The 24,886-nt window shown below is 38.0% G+C and overlaps 2 protein-coding genes across 8 annotated transcripts in view; both read left to right on the plus strand.

Annotated features, from left to right (window-relative positions):
• Window positions 1-8,272, plus strand: part of dop1b (DOP1 leucine zipper like protein B) — a 29,391-nt gene extending 21,119 nt beyond the window's left edge. Inside the window, exons 24-39 of the mRNA XM_067444069.1 lie at window positions 80-205; window positions 299-433; window positions 772-827; window positions 1,041-1,145; window positions 1,578-1,644; window positions 1,736-1,889; window positions 2,012-2,094; window positions 2,367-2,476; window positions 4,076-4,225; window positions 4,624-4,685; window positions 4,770-4,898; window positions 4,996-5,132; window positions 5,257-5,312; window positions 5,394-5,531; window positions 6,579-6,711; window positions 6,828-8,272. Coding sequence (XP_067300170.1) covers window positions 80-205; window positions 299-433; window positions 772-827; window positions 1,041-1,145; window positions 1,578-1,644; window positions 1,736-1,889; window positions 2,012-2,094; window positions 2,367-2,476; window positions 4,076-4,225; window positions 4,624-4,685; window positions 4,770-4,898; window positions 4,996-5,132; window positions 5,257-5,312; window positions 5,394-5,531; window positions 6,579-6,711; window positions 6,828-7,073 — 1,887 coding nt within the window. The 3' untranslated portion in view covers window positions 7,074-8,272. The remainder of the gene's footprint in view (window positions 1-79; window positions 206-298; window positions 434-771; window positions 828-1,040; window positions 1,146-1,577; window positions 1,645-1,735; window positions 1,890-2,011; window positions 2,095-2,366; window positions 2,477-4,075; window positions 4,226-4,623; window positions 4,686-4,769; window positions 4,899-4,995; window positions 5,133-5,256; window positions 5,313-5,393; window positions 5,532-6,578; window positions 6,712-6,827) is intronic.
• Window positions 8,273-18,693: 10,421 nt separating this feature from the next.
• The window catches only part of usp9 (ubiquitin specific peptidase 9), a 39,621-nt gene continuing 33,428 nt past the window's right edge, over window positions 18,694-24,886 (plus strand). For 3 of the 7 annotated variants that reach the window (XM_067444073.1, XM_067444076.1, XM_067444077.1), the window contains exons 1-2: window positions 18,695-19,073; window positions 23,805-24,058. In XM_067444073.1, the coding sequence (XP_067300174.1) occupies window positions 23,963-24,058 (96 nt within the window). In that variant the 5' untranslated portion in view covers window positions 18,695-19,073; window positions 23,805-23,962. Of the gene's footprint in view, window positions 19,074-23,804; window positions 24,059-24,886 lie in introns of all 7 variants that reach the window. The other 4 variants (XM_067444070.1, XM_067444072.1, XM_067444075.1 and 1 more) reach the window with 3 other exon arrangements.

Consider the following 24,886-nt stretch of genomic DNA (forward strand, 5'->3'; position numbering starts at 1 on the left):
TACAATTTTGTTTACTTAAAGATCATGCCATGTTGTTGATGCATGCCAATACATGCGTATGTATTTTATTGTTTTGTAGATCTTGAGGCAAAAGGTTCTGGAGTTCTTAATTCCATTGACTCAGCAGTTTGGGGTGCAGGTCATGGCCTCTGTGGCTGCTGTATGGAGTAGCAGGAAGAGCCGCAAAAGGCGTTCCAGAAATAAGGTTAGTAATAGATATCAGAATGCAAAAATGACGTCATACAATAGACTTCTGGATTGATATTTTTAAATGTTGTGTTTGTTTACTCATGCATAGATTTTACCAGATGCTAGCGATTCTCAAATGACTTTGGTGGACCTAGTGAAGGCACTAAACACACTCCGTACAGACACCATACTGCAGCTCATCAGAGAGGTGGTGAAGAAACCCCATCAAATCAAAGGAGACCAGGTATTGCAATCACACACATGCACATTTAATTAGCTGTCTAAATGGGGCAATTCATTGACTTCCATTGTTTTTATATACAGCTTGTTATAAATACTATAACTTAACAACAAAGAACATCAAATTATTGAATATTAAATAATTTTTTAATGAATATTAAAAAGTACTTTTTAATTAATTGTATATAATTTACTCGATTGAGGACATCCCTAAAAGGAGATTTTGTAAGATTTAGCTCACTTCTGGTTATAAATTTGTCCCCAAAATAGGGTTAAGTGGGTACACACTTTAACTATATAATTACATCATGTATTAATGCTCACTCTCATTCTCACTTTCAGAAGACTACTTTAGTTGACATTCCAATGCTGCAGTTTAGCTACGTCTACATTCAAAGGTAAAAGTTTCCATTGATATCATCCTCGATTTGACTTGCACCTTATCTTATTTATCATATAATATAATTTACTGTAAAATGACCATAGTCCAGTGAACTGTGCAAATGGCTAAAGATGCTATTTACTATTCATTGGAAGATTTAAGTATTGTTCTACAAGGTAAATGTTTTTATGGGAGTGTTGATGATATTGTCCTTGGTCTTTTTTTGCAGTCTCACTGCTCAAGCTCTTCAGGAGAACATCAATCCTCTTCTCTGTCTGCTCAGAGAATCTGCCCAGCTTAACCTTGCCCCTCCCGGACACTTCTTGCTCCTCGGGTGAATAAAATAACATGGTCACTATTGTGTTTGCTCATACTTAGGGTTAGAGAGTTGAATAAACTCTAACCCCAAATATTAACCTTTTACACATAACTTGTCCTGCACGATTCAGTGCCAGTATGAACAGTGATAATTTACCGGTATGAAACCCCCTAGCAACACCTTAGTAACCACACTGAAACATACTAATGACAAAATCAAAACACATTAGCAAACACATTGCAATGTCCTGGAAACCACGCATAACACCTGTATTATTAAGTTAATGCAAGCATCTATTTAATGCAACATTTTTAAAAAAGTCTGTCAGAAAACTTAAAGATAAATAAGAGCTCTTATTAATTACATGAAACAATTATTGTTGTTAGATACTATTAAAATGTCTTTTGAAACGCTGATCTCTGATCACTGTTTATTTTACTGTTACAGCATCCTTAATGACTGTGTAAATAGACTTCCCAATATTGACAACAAGAGGGATACTAAAGAACTGCAGGTAGAACAGATATAGCGAGAGACAAAAAATGAATTATGTTGTTATAGTAGAAACGTCAAAATATTTTACATTGTAATTGTACCCTCAACAGGAAGTAAGCCAGCGCATACTCGAAGCAGTGGGAGCTGTGGCTGGCTCATCTCTTGAGCAGACTAGCTGGTTGAGCCGTAACCTGGAAGTGAAAGCACAGCCACAAGTTTGTCCTCAGGGAGATGAAGATGACCATGATGGCAATGAATTTGAGGGTAACCCTACGCTGAAATGCATATGCTTACAGTATAATGCACATTGCTGTATTGCCAACATAATATGATAACAATAATGCCTAGCTGTTTTAAAATAGATTCTATTCATGTCTTTCTCTCAGAGTGTGCCGGCCAGGGCAGCACTATGGTGTCATCTTCAGTGCCATCTGTATTCAGTGTACAAGCTCTGGTTCTGCTGGCTGAAGTAAGAAACATGTAGAAATGGCACACAAAGACACAGGAATCCAGCTAAATGGCTGCATATGCTTAAAAATGTATTGCAAGAATGGAAAAGAAATGCAAAAAATGTCATTGCTATTACTTTGATGCAAAAATAATTTTATTTTTATTTTTGAAGTATATTGCCTTATTTGTAGTACTGAATTTAATTTATGCTGATTTTTTTTTAAAAAAGGACAGAAATTAGGTGGAGACTGCAAAATTCACCGTTCTCATTTGTGCTCATTGTGTTTGTAGGTTCTGGCTCCTCTTCTGGACATGGTCTATCGCAGTGATGAGAAGGAGAAAGCTGTACCTCTCATTTCCCGTCTTATGTATTATGTTTTTCCCTATCTAAAAAATCACAGGTGAGTATGCCAAAGATGCATTGAGTTGAAATTGTACACTGTAGTAGTGATCAATTCTGCGTAGAATTTTATCAGAAGCTTTGGTCTATTTATCATCACATGACTGTGGTGTCGGATCGTTTTCAATTAAAACTAAAGGTGTGACGGGACCTTGCGATTTTATATATATATATTATATATACACGCATATATATACACATATATACATATGTACACACACTGATCAGCTGATGATTACTGATAATCTCTTAATCATGGCCCCTGTTATATGGTTGAGATATATTAGGCACCAAGTGAACAGTTTGTCCTCAAAGTTGATGTGTTAGAAGCAGGAAAAATGGGCAAGCGTAATGATTTAATCAAGTTTGACAAGGGCCAAATTGTGATGGCTAGACTGATTCAGAGCATCTCCAAAACTGTAGCTCTTGGGTTCTTGGTATGCAGTGGTCAGTATCTATCAAAAGTGGTTCAAGGAAGAAACGGTGGTGAACCGGCAACAGGGTCATGGGTGGCCAAGGCTCATTCGTGCACGTGGGGACCGAAGGCTGGGCCATGTGTTCCAATCAAACAGATGAGCTACTGTATCTCAAATTGCTCAAGAAGTTAATGCAAGTTCTGATAAAAAGGTATCAGAATGCACAGTGCATCGCAGTTGCTTGTGTATGGGGCTGCACAGTCACAGACCAGTCAGAGTGCCCATGCTGCCCCTTGCCCACAGAAAACGTCAACAGTGGGCACGTGAGCATCAGAACTGGACCACCAAGCAATAGAAGAAGGTGGCCTGGTCTGATGAATCACATTATCTTTTACATTACATGGATGGCCGGGTGCATTTGTGTTGCTTACCTGGGGAACACATGGCACCAGGATGCACTGTGGGAAGACGGCTAGCTGGTGGAGGCAACGTGATGCTTTGGGCAGTGTTCTGCTTGGGAAACCTTGGGTCCTGCCACCCCTGTGGAGTTTACATAGACACATACATTGTTTCAGACCATGTACACCCTTTCATGGAAACAGTGGCCTCATTCAGCAGGATAATGAACCCTGCCACAAAGCAAAAATGGTTCAGGAAGGGTTTGAGGAGCACAACAAAGAGTTTGTGTTGTTGACTTGGCCTCCAAATTGCAGAGATTTCAATCCAATCAAGCATTTGTGGGATGTGCTGAACAAACAAGTCTGATCCATGGAGGAGGCCCCATCTCGCAATTTACAGGACTTAAATTATCTGCTGCTTATATCTTGGTGCCAGATACCATAGCACACCTTTAGGGTCTAGTGAAATCCATGCATTAAGGGGTCAGGGCTGTTTTGGCAGCAAAAGGGGAACCAACACAATATTAGGTCATAATGTCATACCTGATCGGTGTGTATATAAACAGTCAAATAAATGACTATTCAGTAATGTATTACATAATTGAAGACTTCTTAAAAATAGATTTAAAATATCCTCTTGTCGCATTCTCGTGAACCCAATATAGTGTATAATCTTATCTCATGAGCTTACTATATCATCAGACCCTTATTTAAAACTCTTACTCACTCGTTGTTTCGATAATGTTTCCATAACTTTTTCTCAATGTATCTCTCTCTATCTCTCAGTGCCTATAACATGCCTAGTTTCTGTGCGGGCGCTCAGTTGTTGAGCAATTTGAGTGGATATGCCTACACTAAAAGAGCGTGGAAGAAAGAGGTGCTGGAACTCTTCATGGATCCAATGTTTTTCACAATGGAGTCTTCATGTTCCTGCCAGTAAGATGGACTTGCACAACACTCTAAATTTGATTCTTGTTTATTATACGGCTCTGTGGAATACTTGATTCTGATTGGTCGATTGTATCATCTACCGGTATTTTATCCTCCGATAACAACCGGTAAATGTGATAACACAGGCTAGTCGGGGTATTTGTCACTGAAGTCAGCACTTTATGCTTGCTACTATGAAAAATTTCCTCTTGGAAGTTATATTTTGATGAGCTAATAAAATTTTAAAACAAACCAAAATATTGTATAAAGTTATTTACTATCATTTGCTATCACAAACATATATATATATATACACATTTATACATTTTTATATATATATTTATATTGCTTGGCCAGTCACTAGTTGGTCTTTGAAGCCCCTAAACTCTCATATTGTGCTTTAGTTGGAGATCCATTGTAGACCATCTTCTGACTCATGAGAAAACAATGTTCAAAGACTTAATGAGTGAGTATATGTACATATTTCTATTTCAGTGATTTTTATGTATATTAGTTGTGTGTTGACTTGTTCATGTTGTAAAATATGCAGGCATGCAGAGCAGTTCTTTGAAGCTCTTCAACAGCGCTGAGCAGAAGCCTATGCTACTGAAACGACAGGCTTTTGCCATGTTTAGCGGAGAGAATGACCAGTACCACTTCTATTTGCCTCTCATACAAGGTATCACAGAGTCTGTGTGGATGACAAATATAGGTTACATGTAATGTAGAAAAGGAAAAATTTCAAGCTAACACTTTCTTCATCAAATATATTCTAGAGCGTCTAACGGAGAACCTGCGTGTGGGACAGACTCCATCAGTGTCAGCTCAGATGTTCCTCATGTTCCGTGTTCTCCTGTTGAGGATCTCACCACAACATCTCACCTCTCTCTGGCCAATAATGGTCACTGAGCTGGTAAGAAATATGCCAGTGGTGTGGTCTTCATAAAGAGCATTTGTTCTTTGTGTTCAAATGCTTAATGTTGTTTTAAATGTTAATTGGTTGGGTGCAGTTTAAAAATTTATGTTGAATATTTCAGATACGCATTTTTAACCGCCTTGAGAAGACATTGCTGGATGATAAAGAAGTTTCAAAGTGAGTTTTTCCTTAATGACAAAATGCTGCCAGTATATATTTTTTCCTAAATTTTCATGGAATTTCGTTTTTCTTTTTCAGGAGTAAATTACGGGGTGGCCATGACAAGAATGGTCTACTGTGCTTCTCTCAGGCAGAGCTGGACATGTACCTGTCAGCCTGCAAGTTCCTGGACACCGCTGTGTCCTTCCCTCCAGAGCAGATGCCTCTGTTTCAAATGTGAGACTCATGTGAACTGTGTGTATGTATGTTTGTCAGTGTTGACTCCTGCCATACCTATGAAAAGTTACACAAACCTGTTTAATTGAGCACTATTATAGATGTTTTTATGAATTATTGTCAAATTGTATTTACTTAAACTTCTAAAAAACCAGAAGCAGTGGTTGTACATTCTCCAGTGGTCAAATGAGCAAATGTACTGTACTGATTAGAAGAAAACATACTAGATACCGAAGTAAAAAAACAAATTAATAACAATGTTTCTTGAGCTATATTAGAATGATATCTGAAGGATCATGTGACACTGAAGACTGAAGTAATGGCTGCTAAAATTTAAGCTTTGCTACTTCATCAATAAATTACATTGTAATATATATAAAAGTAGAAAATGCCTTTTTTATTAATAATAATATTTATAAATAATAAGTGATATTATTTAACAATTGATTTTATTTTCACCAAAAGCACTAAAAAGTCTTACCAAACCCAAACTTTTGAACAGTAGAGTGCATGAGGTTTTAATTAGCACAAAAATTACATAATTTACTTGCCCTTGCGTTTTTTTAAAGCCGGTGTTCTCCATAGAATGAAAATGGGCGCCAAAGCTAAGTCTAATAAGTCCAATAAGCACCATAAAGTTGTCCATATGATTTGTGTGCTATATTCAAATCTTCTTTCAGTAAATATATTTAAGACTTGAAATATAGCACACAATTCGGTCTACGTTATCAATTTTATTCCACTTTTATCCTTTTGTGGAGCTTGGCAATATAAATGATCACTCGTTTTCATTGTATGGAAAATAAAATAGCTCTGAAATTGTGTTCCATGGAACATGGATAACAGGGTTAACTCTTAATTAGGTCTTTTAACATTTTTAACCTAAGTGGTCTGTCATGGCAGCTGTCAGTAGCAGAAGTTGATCATTAGGTTCCGTATTATGTCTGGGTGACCTGTCACGCCTGGTCCAACATAAATGACTTCTGATATGTTCCACACCCTTTACTGTACATGTCCTGTAAATTACTTGCCAATATTTATTTATAGGTATCGCTGGGCTTTCATTCCTGAAGTAGATGTTGACCATTATGATGGACCAGGAAACACTCTGCTGGAAGGCGAACAAGAATGTAAACCCCATATTGTTAGGATGCTGGATGGTATAAACCGACGCTATGGGGTAAGATCTCCTTACACGAGTCATGCTTTAATGTGTCTGTGTTGCAGCACAACAGAACCAGTAAAGATGGTGCTTTTTCACAAGTAGATTGTCATTTATAAATATTTTGTGTTCAGGAGCTGAATGGAACAGCGGGAGAGTCGAGCACAGATCGAGTGGAGTTTCCTTTGCTCACACTGCGTTCCCTCAGCTCCATTGTGGATCTTGTGCCGTTCTTTAGCACCCTCTGTTGCTCTTTTAATGGCTCCTCCGCACACCTCCCACATTATGCCGTGGATTACCCACCACCCAGCAGTCATCAGGTCATGAAACGCCTGGAGAACATAATTGAAGGAGAGTTCCTTGATGGAATGGACATTTAGATGATAGATCACATTCTCAAATTCTGTATTTGCTTTTGTAATTTATGTAATCGGATTCTCTTTAAACACAAAAGTGCAAGGAAATGTATATGTAGCATTATAGTTTACATTAAATATATAAAGGCCCCTGCTAATTTTAATCAATGCCCGTCAAGCTGTCGAAGATCTCTATAATGTTTCGGCCATTCTCATTCCTAGACGCTTTGAATGTATATCATATTTGTGTTATTATTTAATTTGGCTTAGGGCTTGTTCACACCAAGAAGGATAACTATAAAGAGAACTAAATTAGCGCCCTCACCAGCAGATTATATCGTTCTGTTTAAGCATGTGCTTGTCTGTCACTTTAAATGGTGGAGCTTGTTACAGCGGGATGGATTCTGATTGGTTGTCAATGTTTTTATAACTCATTAGCTGGATAAAATTGTTCAAAAAGTGATTCCAATTTTCTCTAATCCATTATTGTTATCGCTGTGGTGTGAACTGTGATATTCTTTATTATTGAGTTTTAGAACTTCTGGTATATCTTTATAGTTATTGTCATTGGTGTTAACAGGCCTTTAATGTGTGTTTTCCAAGCATTCTGTTCATTCTGTGAACATTCCATTACTTTTATTTAACAGAATGAGCCAAATGAATGATTATTTGTCCACCATGTTTCAACGGCCTTCATGGTCACAACAAATAGATTATTTTTTGGTCCATGGCATTTTTTTGTTGTGTGTAGGGCTGTCAGTCATTTCTTGACTTGAGATCCATTTGCAGTATTTTTGCTTCCTGACCTGGAATTTTTTTCCCCCTGTATGGCTTACATCTATCAGTTGGAAATGTTGACAATGTATTTTGTTTATCTACCAGTATCTATTTAAAAGACTTTCTGTTGATTTCCACATTCACTTTAAATTAAGGATATGTGTCTTCTTGTTATGTGGTTATTGAATATCTTTTACTCTGTGTATAATGAATACTTGCAACAAAGGAATTGTAAAGCACATTTTTATTTCTGTACCTAAGGGAATGTTTTTGATCCATGTTTGTGTTCTTGATCATCTGTAAGACCTCAAGGATGTTTTTATGCTGTTGCTTTCATTTTAGAGTGCACCCCATTTGCCAGTTATAGTTTGTTTCTAACGTTACTGTTAGTATGCTATCTTGCCCTTTGATTGAAGTGCCTAAAAATAAATATGCTAATTATGAAACATTGGCTTATTCTATAGTTGCTTTATGAAATTTTGTCCAAAAAAACAGCCAAATGAGAATGTCTAAGTTACTATTGTAAACCTTGTTCCCTGAAGAAGGGAAGGGACATGTTGCATCAGAACTTAACTGACGAATTGGGATCTCATCTGAGTGTAAAATAAACAAGCCAATGGCCCCATCCACATGCCCGAGAGTGCATGCCTGTGTTTTATGTGGCACCCCAGCTAGTGGCGGAGACATCCATGGAGATGATCGCATGCCTGGACACTTGTTCTAGGGGAACCCCTGCCAGTAATGCAAGGTCCGACCACGGGCTGAAGGTTTGACGACAGGCCGGGGTGATTGCCATCCAGGGCATGCTGTGTTGCCACACCTATCTTGGGACTCAGCCGGGAAGCTGGTATTGAAGTGGCCTCCTATTAAGCAGTCCGGGTGGCATTACTCCATTTGCGGATGCAATATTCCCCAGGAGCCTTAAAAAATAAAAACGAATTCCAAAAAAGTTGGTACACTGTACACATTGTGAAAAAAAAACAGAATGCAAGGTCTTCTTTGTTGCATCTTTCTCTTTATGATGCGCAAAATCTTTTCTATGTGTGAAAGATGGACTGCAGGCTGGCTATTTCAGTACCCAGATCCTTCTTCTACGTGGCCAATGGCCATGATGTTGTAATTGATGTAGTATGGTCTGGCATTGTCATGTTGGAAAATGCAAGGTCTTGCCTAAAGGAGACGACGTCTGGGTGGGAGCATATGTTGTTTTAGAACTTGGACATAACTATCAGCATTGATGGTGCCTTTCCAGATGTGTAAGCTTTCCATGCCACACACACCCATGCAACCCCCATACCATCAGAGATGCAGATGAACTGAGCGCTGATAACAATGGGTCTGCAGACTGTTAGGTTCTTCAGAGCCCCAGTTGGTCACCCGGTCTGCCCACTGTCCTTAAGAGCAAAGACACTGATTATAAGAGTGCACCACTGTACTCAGACTTCTGTAAGAAACTTTGCATTTAACAACATTTAACTTAAAATGTTTTCACACTTGGTCCTTTTCAGGGGTCTGAGCGCGGTTCGCGTGATTTTTGGCCCATATATGTGAACACTCCTAACAATCTCAGACCCCTTAAAGCGAACCAAGCAGAGACCATCACGGGAGGTGCCGTGGTCTGGGTACGGTTCGCTAAAAACATGCAATCTGAACACAAAACGCTCTGGGCTTACTTGATTTTTTCTGTTCGTGAATTCCAATGTAGTTTGGTCATCAGATACCTCCGTACAAATCGGCTGTTCATCGCGGCTGATTCTTCTGACAAATATCTACAAATTATTCGTTCACAACATACACTTGTTTATTGCAATTTCAACCGCTTCCTAACTGAGGCGCGGCTGTGCGCCTTGCCAGTTTAAAATGGTGTTACGAGCGCCTATACGCGCATGCAGCCAGCTGTCACAGCGCGTGAAATAAACTGAATCTTTAGCGTCTAATTGCATTTATTTTAAAGCAAAAACACACAAGTTTCACATAGACAGGTGGTTTTGTCTTAAGTGAATGTAAAAATGATTAGCCTATAAAAGAATCAGTGGAGAAGGCTATGTGAAAGAGTTTTATTTTTTCATGTGATTATTCCATTTCTTGCTCAAACGCCGCTTTTAGGCATATCTATACTTTACCTGGAACATTTAAAGCAGTTTATTTAATTTGCATCTTTATTTTATTGTAGCCTATTGTTTATTTTTGTATGCTGATGTTATAATTGCCTTCTGTAATAAAATAAACATGAATCAATGAAAACGATTCAAAATAAATGTTAGTTACAAAGGTGGATGTGTGAGATAGCTAGTGCAAGAATATGTAGGCTATTACATATATAATTTAAAAAAAGATAAACTACTTAATACAACAGCATTTGTACATTTTTAAGTTATAATAATCTTTACAAACAAATATCTTGGTTACTGAGGAACAAATAATGTAAGTGAATCAAATGTTGAATTAATTAGCTAAATTAGCTAGATAAAATCCGATCAGAATCAGATTACTTTTGAACAACTGAGTCCATGTTGAGCACCCCTGGTCTAAATTATGGTACCGCAGCGACATCAAGTGTCTCAGTGAACTATTACAATATCATTATTATTTGTTTAGAGTGGTCTATTGTAGCTTCTCAAACCCGTCTCCCTAATTGTTTGACAGGGATGAAAATGAGGCTAGAAGAAAAGGTTATATCGGCGTTACGTATTTGGAAACCCTAAAAGGTTCTATATTCTATATAGAACCCCTTTAAGTGCCAAAAGGGTTCTTTCTTGTCATTATAGAACCTTTTTTAGCATAAAAGGTTCTTTGGTTCCAAATACGTAGCGTCGCTAAAACCTTTTATAAGGTTGGATATAGAACCTTTTCTTCTAAGAGTGTAGCCTAAGCCTACGAAGGATAGAATAGTGTGTTCAATGCATTGTACGGTTGTTACTGTTGTTGTAGGGTAGACTTAGTAGCTACAGTTGGTAGCCTACACTTTTTGCTTTTTCAGTTACCACACCAAAACTGAGGTCTGAAAATAAGTGTTTTTTTCATTTGACATTTCCTTTACTTGTCTACTAAAATATTAATAATTCTTAACATCCATAAGTAGGTCATATTTGCCACAATTAGCTTATAAACACGATCAGCTTTTTCGTTCCAACTGTACCCATGTTGGGAACAGTACCCGAGTACCGTTGAGACACCCATCCGTAATGCTGTAAAACTGCCCAACCCATTCAATGAATTTGTAAAATACCTTTAAAATGAGAATTCAACATTTTTTTTAATGTCCATTCAGCATTTTATTTGATTATTTATCAATAATAAATTGCCATTTGCCATTGGCAGATTATTTTGCTTATTTAAAAAAAAAATTAAATCCCAAAACAAGACTGATTTTTACTAGTCTAGTAAATACTTCTTACTTTATTTTTTATTTATTTAAAGTTTTTTTATGTTTGGACTTGAAATAAGACAAAAATACTATAAGAAAATAATTTCGTCGTGCAACTAAATTGCATGTGCTGCAATAGGATTCTAGTGCGGGGTACAATTGATACACTGCGTCTCAACTGTACCCCGCTGACCACCTTGGACATTTCTCCATATTTTACGACTGCCTTACATGACACACAGTCATGCAATATGCCAGTTTTTAGAGCACAGATTAAGGTTTAAGAAAATGTAAGTTACCTTTAAAAGTCATGTAAGGATGAGAAGCTATTCAATGTGGAAGAGCTGTGGTGAAATGAAAAATTGACCTTAGAAAAAAAAACTTTCACCGATATCTTCGGACTGGAGAAGCGCACAGACTTCAGATTTTCCACGATTGAAGAGGACGCTAAAACCTAAAACGCATGTGCGAAGCAAATATCACAGACCAGACTTGTTGAGCACGCAAGTTATTTGAGGTGTCTCAAATGTACCCCTGTACCAACTGTACTCGGTCTACCCTACCCATTCTTCAGCTAATCAGCTAATCTTTCCGAAAACAACTTTCAGTAGCCTAGACAAAAACTTCATAAAACGGTTAACTTTTGAGTTGTGAAATTCACATAATCTATGACATTTATGCAATTGTAAAATCTGTAAATCTCTCTCGCAAAAAATTAGCACTCCTCCAATAAACTTTGCATTAATTTGCAATAATAATAATGGTAATAATAATAAAATAAGAATAATTAAGTTTTGGGAGTGAATGCAAGATTTTTGGGGGAAAACGCGACATTTACGAGAAAACACAACAGCACTGAAATATATTTTTCCTCCCATCACCATGTCCCTTTAAGAAATTAGCATGAATGCATCTGATTGCCATTACAATGTCACATGTTCAAGATCCTGGGCCCTACAGGCAGTCCTGATGGGCCCCATGTTAAAATATATTCCAGACTTTTCAAGGGCCCTCTCTCTCCTTGGTGCCCTGGTAATCAATACTGGTTTTACCTCCAGTCTGACATCCCTGCCACTGCTCTGTCATAAAAGTGTTTGAAAATTATATATGGAATTTAAAATAATTATAGTTTTCATTATGAATATTTAAACCAGATGTCTTAATGGCACAATATGTAGTTTTTCACCACTAGAGGTCACCTAGTCTCAGCTTCACGCCTATTTCACACATACTCCGTTTGCAGTGCATATGCGGTGCGTATTTTCTCCCGTACCCATGTTAACAGATTAAAGGCTGCAACATACTCCGCAAGAACAGAGAAAAAAGTTCTCGCTCCCGCAGCCCTGGTTTGGGAGTTCTCACAGCTTGTTCTCGGCACATCGCCTGAGCAGAACCTTTTTCTTGCGGGTGTCTGAGAACTATTGTGTGATTGGTCATATATTTAAAGTGGGTCAGGGTTAATGTGGAGAAACGCAGATGATCTGCTTTTATCTTGAAGTGGAATGTTCTAGCCAGAATGAACTTTTTTCTTGATCTTGCCACATCGAGAAAACAAACAAATTTCTTTTTTCTTGCAGAGTATGTTCCAAGCTTAAGGCTTCAACATACTCCGCAAGAACAGAGAAAAAAGTTCTCGCTCCCAGGGCTGCAAGAAAAGAAAAAAAGACGTCATTTTGTTCTCGCAGCCCTAGTTTGGGAGTTCTCATAGCTTGTTCTCGACACATTGTCTGAACAGAACTTTTTGCTTTTGGGTGTCCAAGAACTATTGTGTGATTGGTCATTTAAAATAGGCGTGGTTAATGTGGAGAAACGCAGATGTTCGGCACCTGCTTTTTCTCGTGAAGTATGGAATGTACTGGCAAGAACAAACTTTGTTCTTGTTCTTGCCACCTCGAGAAAATGAACAAATTTCTTTGTTCTTGCAGAGTATGTGTGTAAACATTTAGGATGCACGCACAAAAATCCGATCGCCTCGGCTAGAGAATTACACGGATAAGCCTATACAATATATTTAGATTAACATTTTTTAGTGATTAGATGTTATTAATGCTCTCTGCATATTAACAGCTAAATCACTCAGCGATAATCACTGTTATTCAACTAAATTGACATTAGTGAGTGATGTCTTAGTTCAATGATTAGTTCGCCATAGCACCTTGTCAATGAAATGGCCAAGCATCCTGGCCCGATATATACACCGAACAGGCATAACATTATGACCACCTTTCTAATATTGTGTTGATCCCCATTTTGCTGCTATCCATTGTGGCACATTTTTTGCAGAGTATGTTCCAAGCTTTACAGCTTTCACACTGCACGTGGATGCTGTCTGTCAGTCTGTTTCAGGTGCAGTGCGTCTGCAGCAGTGTGGTGATTGTTTCTGTACCGAGTCTAATTTTTGCTGTGCTGCACTGCTGCATTAAAGCAACAGAATATTGTTCACATTAAAATAAACATGTACTGACGTGAAAATCTAGTAAGTCACCACAGATGCATGTAATTTCTTAATTCAAAAGTCAACACATGCCTTTTTTCTCGAGTAAAGCAAGGAAACGACCCCTTACCTGGCATTTAGGTAAATCGTGCCATAATGGATAGCACTCGTCCTTTCTTGGAGGTGGAAAACAAAGTTCTTTATGACCTGCAGGATTTTTTTTAAAAGGGTTTTAAAAATGAAAGAAAAGACGAGAGTCTGCTGTTTTTGAATAGCTTTGTAAGTTTCTAATTTAAAATGTTTGTGATTTTAGGTTTTAACCTATAAATGTTTAAATGTTTTGCCACTTTGCAACTTTTAAATTTTAAATAAAAAATTATGAATAAATGCTGTGTTTGTGGTATGCAACAGCGGATCAGTTGCGCACTGCAAACACAGCATAGCCTATGGGAAAGCACAACAGGGCGTGCGGCTCCTGCACTGCATACGCACCACAACGCGCACCGCATACGCACGGCAGACGGTGAGACGTGTGAAACGGGTGTCAGACGTCATACCCAAGGACCGTTGGCTTAACGACTGATACTGTAATATGGCACAATTTTCTGAAAACACTTCAGGAGTTTCTAAGTCATCATTTGATTGGTTGAATTGGTTGAATTCCTAAACATGACACGGAACAAAACAAACTGTGATTTGGTTGCGTTGCAAGTCAGTCACACATGTTCATGGATGAGATTATGAACATTACTGTAGCATGAAGCAGAGCTGTGCTGTGCTGTGGGAGTGCAACATTGCCGCTGGAGTGATTGCTAATGAGAGACGAGCTAGACACAAATCTGGAGAACAGCAGAACTTTTATATTGCTTTTAAATTCCGCTTTACTGCACCTTTAAAACATTGAATTCAGCAGCAACATGAAGCCAGACTTGGTACTGAAGGCTCTTTCTTATCTCAGTCAAGTGACAAAATGTCTCAATTACTCACTTAACCTCGGTTCTCTGAGATAACCGTACTGAGCATTGCGTCATTTGCTGACACTTTGAGGAAACTCCTGTTTCTCCGAAATACTTAAGCTTCACTGAATCACATTTGTGCACTTGCACAGACAAATTTAATTTAATTTATGCCTATATATAAGTCGTGATAAATGACATTGCATCAGAATCTTTTGACTGAGAAATGGCAAGCATCGACTTACTAGCACAGCCAGCTACACAATGCTCCAGGGTGATCGATACCTGAGACAAGAAAAGAATTTGACCAGGATAGCTAGGCTTGGGAGGCCATGAGACTGGAGCCCTTGAGGCATGCCCAGCATGGGACATAATTCACTAAGCAGACTAGAGGTCCTAGACTGGCTTAAGTGGACAGGATCCCTGCCTGAAGGGTGGGGACATCCAAGTTATAAATCCTGGCAAAGATAGACGGGTGAGGACCAGTCGCTGTGCAGATGTCAACAATGGACACTCTGCTGGACCATGCCCAGGAGGAAGTCATTCCCCTGGTGGAGTGGGATTTCACTCCAATAGGACATAGGCTGTCCACTATCCAACGAGTCTTTGCTTCATAACTGGCAGCCCCTTACTGCAGCCTCCGAAGCACACAAAAAGCTCCTCTGATTGCCGGAAATGGCTAGAGTGCTCAACATATACTCTACTCACTTGACTGATGCCAGCAGAAGGGCAGTCCTTTAAGGACAACTCCGGTGAGAAATGAACCTAGGGGTAATTAACAGATGGTTACCAAGTAGATCGTTCTGTGGGATGCGTTTTCATGAAAATCGAATGTAAAGAGTTTTATCTCTAAAAACAGATTAGCTTATAACGCTTGTCTATGGGGCACAGGGTAGTAAAATTAAATTGCTTGTTAATACCACTAACAAGGCTCAAAATAGCCTCACACTAACACAGTAGCATAATTTGGGTCCCTACATGCAAACCGAAGCACTGAGAACTTTGTAAGTGAAAAAACAGTTTAATAAGAAGATACTTTATAAACACAGTACCGGTACATTTAGTTTTCACAGACAGGCGCCATCTTGGAAAACAGTCTCGACTAGTCGATCCACGAACGCTGTGCTAAGTGAGCTGGTCGATAGGAATTAAGTTTGTGGACAAGACGTAGGATGAAACCATATGGAGATGAGATGGATTCAGACGTCTTGTCCCCTTTAGGAACCTCACTAAAATGTATTCCTACCCACTATCAACCATAAGGGATCTCTGTTTCCTGACTGTGTACCAATCAGAAAAAAACAGAACACATAAGGGCATAGAGACACAAAGTAGAAGGAGATCTGGCCTCTGAAATGGGGATCATGACCCTCTTGGGAAGGGCCATAGATGGAGGCTCCACAACTTGGGTTGGAGGTTTCAAATTGTCCCTTTTGCCTGGGAAAAGAGGTCCTTTCTTAGGGAGATTGACCAAGGGGCTGCTGACAGCAGCTCCATCATCTTGGGAACCATGGTTGGTTCTGGCAGAGGGGAGGCCACTAGGAAGGAACAAGCATCTGTCCTCCCTGATTTGTCTGATTGACCTGAAGGAGCAGAGCTAATGGGGTAAAGTATACAGCTGTGGCGTAAGAGTTCTCTTCTGAGGCAAAGAGATCAACCTCTCACTTCATCTGAACCATCTGGCGTTGGAGTCTCCATTCCTCTGGAGATACTTTGTTCCGGGACAGTATGTCTGCTCCCAGATTCAGTCTGATTACCACGTGCACCACCTTCACCGAATGGAGGTTGTACTGTGCCCAGAAGGAGTCACCTCACCAGCTTGTACAGAGGGTGTGACCTGGTCCCTGGTGGTTTATGTATGCTACCACCATCACTTTGTCTGGACAGACTGGGACATGGTGCCCCTTTAGTTCTGGAAGGAAGGCTCTGAGTGACAGAAAAACTGCCATAATTTCCGGTCAGTTGATGTGCCAGCGCTGCACTGGGCTCGACCAGGAGATGAATGCTGGACTGGTGTCACATAGGGTGCTCCAACTTGAGTTGGAGGCTTCTGTCTTGATTACGTTTCTTCTGGAGACCATCCCCAAATCAAAGGGGTCAATGCTCTGACACAGCCATGGGTCACATTGAGGTTAAATCATCCCAAGCGCCAGGCACAGTGCAGAAGGTTTACTATGGTGGCTGCAGCCATCAGGACTAGGGGAAGTGAGACCCAGACCTTGACTAATGCTGCAACCCGCTACATTTTCAGTGTGTTCCAACAAAAGCCAGTTCCACATCTGAATAAAAAACTGCACCCAGGGGCAAAAAAATGTGTTGGTTGGGAGACAGCGAGCTTTGGCTAGATTGATCCTGAACCACAGGCTGAACAAGTGGCTGAGGTGCAGGGACCTGTGTATCCTGTGTTCATGCTGGAGGAGAAAGATTCTGATGAAATGGAAATCAGAACCAAGTTATATAGGATTATTTCGGAGAGGAAAGGAATTTCCCCAAAGCGTCAGAAACTGCCTTGACTGAAAAAAGCCTTTTCCATTCTTTACGCTATACAAGGACGAACTTCAACACTTTGTCCAGTATGGGGTCTTCTCTGCAACATACAAAAGGCTTTTTAGTGACAGTCAATTGTATGGCTGTCACAGATGGATTGTAGGGGTCAAACGCTATTCAAGCAGAGTTTGTCCAGTTGAGTGACTCCTGTTATTCAGGTGGTCTGTCCATGAAGCATTTCATTCACCCAGGTCATTGTAGTCAAGTAGAATTTTGTTGAAACAACTGCACTTTTTCTTTTAAAGCAAACAGTGTAGAAACAGCAAACTGTTCCGAATAGCATACTAACATTGTCTACTCTTTTTTACAGTGTAGGTATTCTGTATATAATTGTTTGTATTCAGTACATGAATGATCTACTAATTTTGTTCAAATGTGCAGTACACTATCACAGCACACTGTACAAAGTAATGTATCCCACAATGCAATGCACTTAACTTGACCCTTCACTTGACCCTTCATTTCCGATGAATGAGCAGTAAGCAGCAGGCACTAATTTGACCTTTTTTATTTACTTTATCAGACTAACAGAAAAAGTTCTCACAAAATTTAAAAAGACCTGCTTTTATTTCCAACTTAATTATTCTAAGCCAGTCATATGACGAGGTCATGTAACAACCATATAGCATATTGTTTAAGTCGTTATCATGGAATAATGCCTCCTGTTTCAGTTACAGTTCTGATTGTAATCTACTTTTTTTTTAATTGTGTGGTTGTGTGTCATGTGTCAAGACACCAGTTTCAAAAACACTAAAAAAGACTTTAAAGTGTGCTCGTACGTCACACTCCATAGGTTTATGTTGTTTCTGATGCACTGACTTTCATGCAAGACACCACCCTTTTCCTGTCTCTCAAGCATGCAGGAAAACATGTCATATGCACCGTGTTTTTCTTCTAAACAGTGCTAGACGATTAAAACAATACTTTGCTTTCACTTGGGATGGGTGTGAAAGAGGGTATGTGCATGACGTCTGACCCCCCCCCCCCAAATAAAAATAATAAATAAATAAACAAACAGAAAAGAGAGGTAATTTTTTTAATAATAGATAATAGGCTATAGATAAATTGGTATTCTCTAATAAGGTTTTTTTTTACCTAAAGGATGGCATATAACTTCTTTTCTAAAATGTGATAAATTCAGCTTTCATCTCAGATATTATGAAAATGAAAAGATATTTGTGTTTATTTTATTTATTACATTGATAAACATTCCAAAATTGTATTTTTAAAATACAGCATCACATTAATTAGGCTACACCAATTCTTACCTATCCAATTACATTATCCAAATAGCTAGACCACAATCGTTTGTGGTGTAGGCCTATCTTGGACTAAGCATATAAATAATAGTATAATAATAACAATAATAATAATAATAATATCTTGCAGCAGAAAATTAAACAGCTGAGTAATCCATATAACTTTATTACTACACAAACGTTTTGAAACATCAACATTTCCTTTATAAATGTGTGCAGGTTCATCAACAACTCTAATTTCCTTACAAGAATGGTGCTACCATTTTTAATATCACAAATCGGGTGTCAGGAAGGCGAGCTGTCCTCGAAACCACGCATGCCCAGCTGAGTCACACGTCCAGGCAGTTAGTGCACGGATATACTTCTCATTTACTTCCATCCATAGCCCGGTGACGGGTCTCTAAGCAGCCTGACACAGGAGAGAGAGAGCGCGACTGGAGGCAGTTTAAGGGAGGGGGCAGTAGTAGCGGCAGCAGCAGCAGCAGCAGCAGCAGTAGTAGTCGATGCTGGTGACGCAGGAAAAACACCCAACAGCAGACAATAAACCAATGGTCTGATCGCTACACAGGCGTGTTATTTATAATCGAGACAGCCAGGCACATGCACGCGGCTGAAAAATTATTAAACAGCACTTAAATGATCCGATCTGGGGTCGTATGGAGGAAAGATCCCGTTTGATTCTCGGTAAGTGGGTTTGTGTGTGAAGCTAAAGGAAACTAGCCGCTAATAGCAGATGATTTGCAAGTCAGTGCTCACTTAGCTTAGCTCGAACAGCTCAATGAACGAATTAAATAACGTCTGGATATATGTCAACGCTTATATATTTACAATCCCCGCGCACTTTAGCAGTTCAGTTGCTTTGAAGATCTGTTCAAGCTAAGCATCATTTGCATTTAACGGCAGCTCTGTTTAAGGAGGTTGATTTGTGGCTAAACAAGTGGTTTTGACGTGGGCAGGTCGGTTGTTTTGGCACTAGTTGATCCTTTTTAGTTATTGGCAGGTTATGATGTGTACTATGGGCTTGTGGGATAATTAAAATTTGTGTTTTTGTGTTTTAATAGCTTTAAATTCACTGTCACGAGCTGATTGTGTTTTGCTGGAGTCCAGCTGTTAGCCGTTAGCACGCTAGCCTATTTCTGCTGCTGTATTTACATTCACTTTCGCTCTTACTTTGAGTTATAAATTCAGATTGTATATACAAAAACAGTGTTATGTAAAGCATCCGAGATTTAATTATATTTCAGAATGGCTGGTTACACAGATAAGCCTGTTGTAACTCTGATTGTGTTTGTAAGAGGAAACGGGCCTAAACTGCCACAGTTTCAAACTAGGCCCAATACATAATGGCTGTATCTCGAAACCAAGTAGGCTGCCCACCCAGACAATATATATTTGGGCATCGTAGGCGCGTTTGCAGCGTTTAAACTGATCGAAGCTAAAAAACCTTATACGCTATCTTCCTTGACAGCATTTTTGGCTTCATAGGCTGTCTAGGTAGCAGCTCAATCTATTTTGAGAAACAGCCAATATCACCTCTTTTTTGTATAATTCAGTATTTTGAAATATGGAGATGATTTCTCATAGCTACAATATTTATATTGACGTTATGGGAAACGCCCATCTTTGGCCATTAACGACAGTAAGGTCAATTTCCTCCCTTAATCTGGTCAGTCTGTACGTTTTTATTCTGCTTGTCAGTTTTTGGGCGTCTGGTGGGTTTGACATGTGAAATATATATATATATATATATATATATATATATATATATATATATATATATATATATATATATATATATAATTATTATTGTGTGTGTGTGCATACATTTCCAAATATAACAGTGTGTCTGTGTTTATTTGTTATATTTGGAAATATTTTTTTGTCTGTGTAGTGTGATGGCATATTGATTCAGGGAATTGTTTCCTGTAGTCATTATGCATACTAGCCTGTCCACATATACTGCCAGCCAGCAAGTTAGTTTAAAACAATCTTATTTAGACTGCTTTGTGTTAGTCTTGTGATTTGAGAATCTCTTGTATTAGGGAATCTAGACATGTTCATTTTCATTGAACACCTGTATCGAACACATTTTCGAACACTGGTCACATGTTTATAACTTGTTACACTTGACACTTTGTGGATTTCTGGATTTCTTGTGGAATTTGTTGGTTTTGTCTTATTTTTTTGTAACCAACGATATTGTTTTGCTCATTACAAATCAAACATCCATTGAATCATTGAGTAAAGCTTCATCTTTTCTGCCTTATTAGTTTAAGAGCCATTTGCAATGTACAATGAAAAAAGACTGTTGTTCAGGGTTTTATTACATTACACAGACATGCTTCATTTTAAATGAATACATTTGTTAAAATCAAAATATTCTTTTGAATTCAGTAGCACATCCAAGGTATTACGTTACCACAACAATTTCTTTAAACATTTAAACATTATTTTACTTATACTTTGTGGAATCCATCCAGTTTGCTAAAAAGGTTGATGAGAGCACTCTTGTTTTTCCTCAATGTATTTCTGTCATGTAATTCGTAACCTTTGGAATAGACAGGTTTCAGATTGAATTTTTTTTTTTGTCACTTGCATGTGGTTGTTAGTGAATGTATGTAATCTCATCAGTTCTGATGTGTGCTCTGTTGCAGTCTCTTTTTTTTAGATATATTTTATTTGGCCTTATTTGTGCTAACCAGACTTGTTTCCCAAAAGCACTGTAAGCCTAAGTAGATCGTAGAACCATTGGTCTTCATGAACAACTTGCCTCACAATGCTTTTGAGAAACTCAGCCTAGACCCAGACCTGTTTTTTTTTTATGCTATGACTTAATACCCTTTGCACCAGCCAGCATCATCCTCCTGGGAAGCATAACATGTACTATAAAATGATCTTGTACTTGTTTTGAACGATATATCTTGTAGTTATTTTGTGACTGTTATACAATATAAGCATATAAATGGTTCAAGAAATTTTACATTGTTTCTCATAAGCGGTTCTGTGCTACCAAGTAGCTATGAACTAAATATGATATTCAGTTTCATGAGCAAACAAATTTGATCTATATGTAGAGTTGTATGTAGGAATTTTAATGGTTCAGATTCTGCTGATCGATCCCCAATTTTGATTTCAGTAAGGAAAAAAACAAAAAAACTTCGATATCATTTACATACAAGTCTTATTGCGAAACATTTAATTGTAGCTGAATTCCATGAAAAACAAAATCAACAGGCTAAAGAACACTTGCCCACATTACTTTAGCCTATGGTTTAAAAACACCATAGCAAAAACAATTAGCCTAACTAATATACATTTCAAACCATTTTAAAGAAAAGTAAACATGCAGTAATTTAAAAAAAAAAGAGCAAATAAAAAATTAGCAGGTATACAAATAAATACTGAACAAAGAAATTAATGAAATAAACAATGTTTTTGAGGTACAGAAACTGTAATCATATGCTGCACTTTATAAACAAAATAAAAATTACAAATAGTTACAAAAGTGAAACAGTCAAGAACGGTGACTGAATTTTCTTTGTCTGATGTTGTTTGATTAACACAGATGTCAGAAGGAATGTTAGGCTGCTGTCACATTAAAATATGCACAAATCCAATATACTGTTACACTAGGGGTGTAACGACATCGTTAAGCGATATATGACACATGACACAATATGATTTGTGATATAGAGTTGTTTTATCCAAGGCTCATCTTGCTGATGTAGGCCTGTTTAGAAATCTAAACACACCCTAGCGGCAGTAAATCTAATCTGCCACGAGTGTAATCTAGCAACTCTCAATAGACTTCTGAGCTGGACAAACTAAATTCTGGTCAGGCCTGTCACATTGTGTATAGAGTCGGTGGGCGGGCTTAACATAATGACAGCAGAGTTGCGTGCTACTTGTAAACTAAGAAGTTGGCGAACGGCGGTCTTTCGAATCAGCTTTGACTGCCACTTTGGAAGACTAAAAGTTAAAATTTTCTTTGAGAAAAGAACAAAGAACGGCACTGAAATCATTCTTAAGAAAGGAAGATGTTTTCCCGATCGGATACAGTAAAAGTTTAATCTATCAACAAGCTTTGCTTCATGGTTCGTTTTAGCGCTATATATATATATATATATATATATATATATATATATATATATATATATATATATTGCATTAATCACTGGAGATTGGGGATGCGGTGAGCACCGGGGGAGATGCTGGCTTTATTGGAAGTATGATTATTGCGTGAGTGGAGAAAATGAACATTTACGGAGTTTGTGACATTACTACATTAAAAGACTATATAATGTTGCAATGGGGGAATATTTGTGGGTCCTTATAATAATAATATTTATAATATTTTAATAATAAATAAAAAATAAAACCCTCTTCTTTTAATGTTGGCTTAAAATATTGGGATACATATGGTATTGTGAGTTCAGTATCGTGATATATATCGAATCGTGACATGAGTGTATCGTTACACCCCTATGTTACATGTGTTTTCTCCTTATCAACAGTGCTTGCTCACTTACAAACAGGCATAACCAGCCTTTTTTACTAGGACATTTTGTCATTTTTGTTTGTATTTTTCCGTTCAAATGCAAAAAGACTTGGGGAAAAGACTGATTTTGCTTGAATGGTTTAAAATTGAATTAAGAATTTTTTTATGAGTGCACAGGACAGAAAACGGCACATGAGTCATCTTAAGCTTGAATGGTTTAAATCACATTTAAAACTTTTTTTGTGACATCGCATTTAATAACTTTTTTTGTGCACAAGGTTTGGATTTGTGCACAGCACAAAAAACAGTGTCAATCTTCTTGCGCTTGAATGATTTAAAATTATATTAAAATGCACACAAAGAATCTAAATTTTTTCATATCAGATACTTAACATTTCACATACCTGGTCTTGTACAAGATTCATCTGTTCCAAAGGAAAAAAATTAGCATCATAATTTAAAAACATCCTCCTTTTCCCTTTTGGGGTTATGTCAAATAGGCCTGACTGTGATGTTATGTGGACATTGTTTTAGTTCTCTCCCCTTTGGTCTAGCTCCATTCTGATATGCAACACCTTTTATTTACAATACAGTTCCTTAAAAAGATAAAATGAAGTCTCTCTTTTCTCTGTCCACTCAGAAATGTATCAGAAAAGGTTAATTAAATAGCCTGTACATAGAAATTAATTAATACAATAGAAAACTTAATACAACCTTAATAAATAAAAAAAGTCATGCTCGGCTCTTAAATATTTAACAAGCTCTTTGTAAGCAAAATTAATCTATATACAATTATTTAAAAAAAATCAGTTTCCTGTAAATTCTATGTTTCTGGCAAGTCTTGTGAATTAATTTGTCAAAAGGTCTGGTTGGTTTTATCTTTGTTTGATTGGTATTATCTTTGTGTTTTTTTTCAGGTTATGCAATGGTCTCTGCAACATATCCAGTCCCCCAGGTGGTGCTTTCACTTTCAGAAGTGTGCCGGTTCTCCATCGCTCCTGAGGAGAAACTGATTTCTTCTGGTGTGCCAGCGACATAAGCAGACAAGATTGCAAAGATCTGCCCTGTGTCGAGTATGACGGCCACGACCCGTGGCTCCCCTGTGGGAGGGAATGACGGTCAGGGCCAGGCTCCGGATGGCCAGTCCCAGCCACCCCTGCCCCAGAACCAGGTCAGTGCTCCATTTGGATTTCCCCCTTTTCATTCTGATCCCTGTTGGAACACATCTGCTATTTGCTGTTAGTGAAGTAAAACTGTCACTGAAGAGAATTTATATTTCATTGATAAGGTTTGCAGTCCCTGTGTTGTGCTGCGCTACATTCTTCAAACCACATTTGATCCGGTTTGACAGTTGACTGAGTTCCAAAGAGAAAAAAAAAACTTGTAGACTCTCATGGATGCAAATGTTTCTGTAATTGTGCTCTGCCCTGAAAGGAACAGATGTCAACAGAGGGAAATGTTATTAGGTAACTCTAGGATGACCCACCCCCCCAAAAATAAATTTACTTTCCTGTATCATATCACAGTGTTTTTTCTTATATATGTGTCCTTTCGGTTATTTAAGTAAGAGATAAACATAAGCTTATCTCACTTCTAGAAGTGAACGGTTTTAGGTATTTTTATAGTTATATCTGATATAATCAGTGTTTTTTTTTTCCAGCATTGGTGGTAAAATCATTCACAGCATTTTGCTGCATATTTTTTTTTAATTACGCTATTTGTTGCTCATCAGCCTATTATTAGAACTAATGTTAGGTTTACTTTCCACTAAATGTCACAAAGTGCCAAACCACAGTTTTTGTATAGGTCTGCATGACTCTCAAGTTGTTCTTTTCTAAGTGGGCAGTACAGAAAAAGCTGTAAAGTTAGCCATACTTTACTTTTTTAAAAACTTTACAGTCTAAAGTCTTTCTCAGTTAGATCATAAATACATCATAGTTTCCCCCCAAAAAACACATTGCAGAGATTTAGGAGACATGCTAAGTTCACATACTTGATT

The sequence above is a fragment of the Pseudorasbora parva genome, chromosome 5 (assembly GCF_024679245.1).
Source record: "Pseudorasbora parva isolate DD20220531a chromosome 5, ASM2467924v1, whole genome shotgun sequence".
NCBI classification, from domain to species: domain Eukaryota; kingdom Metazoa; phylum Chordata; class Actinopteri; order Cypriniformes; family Gobionidae; genus Pseudorasbora; species Pseudorasbora parva.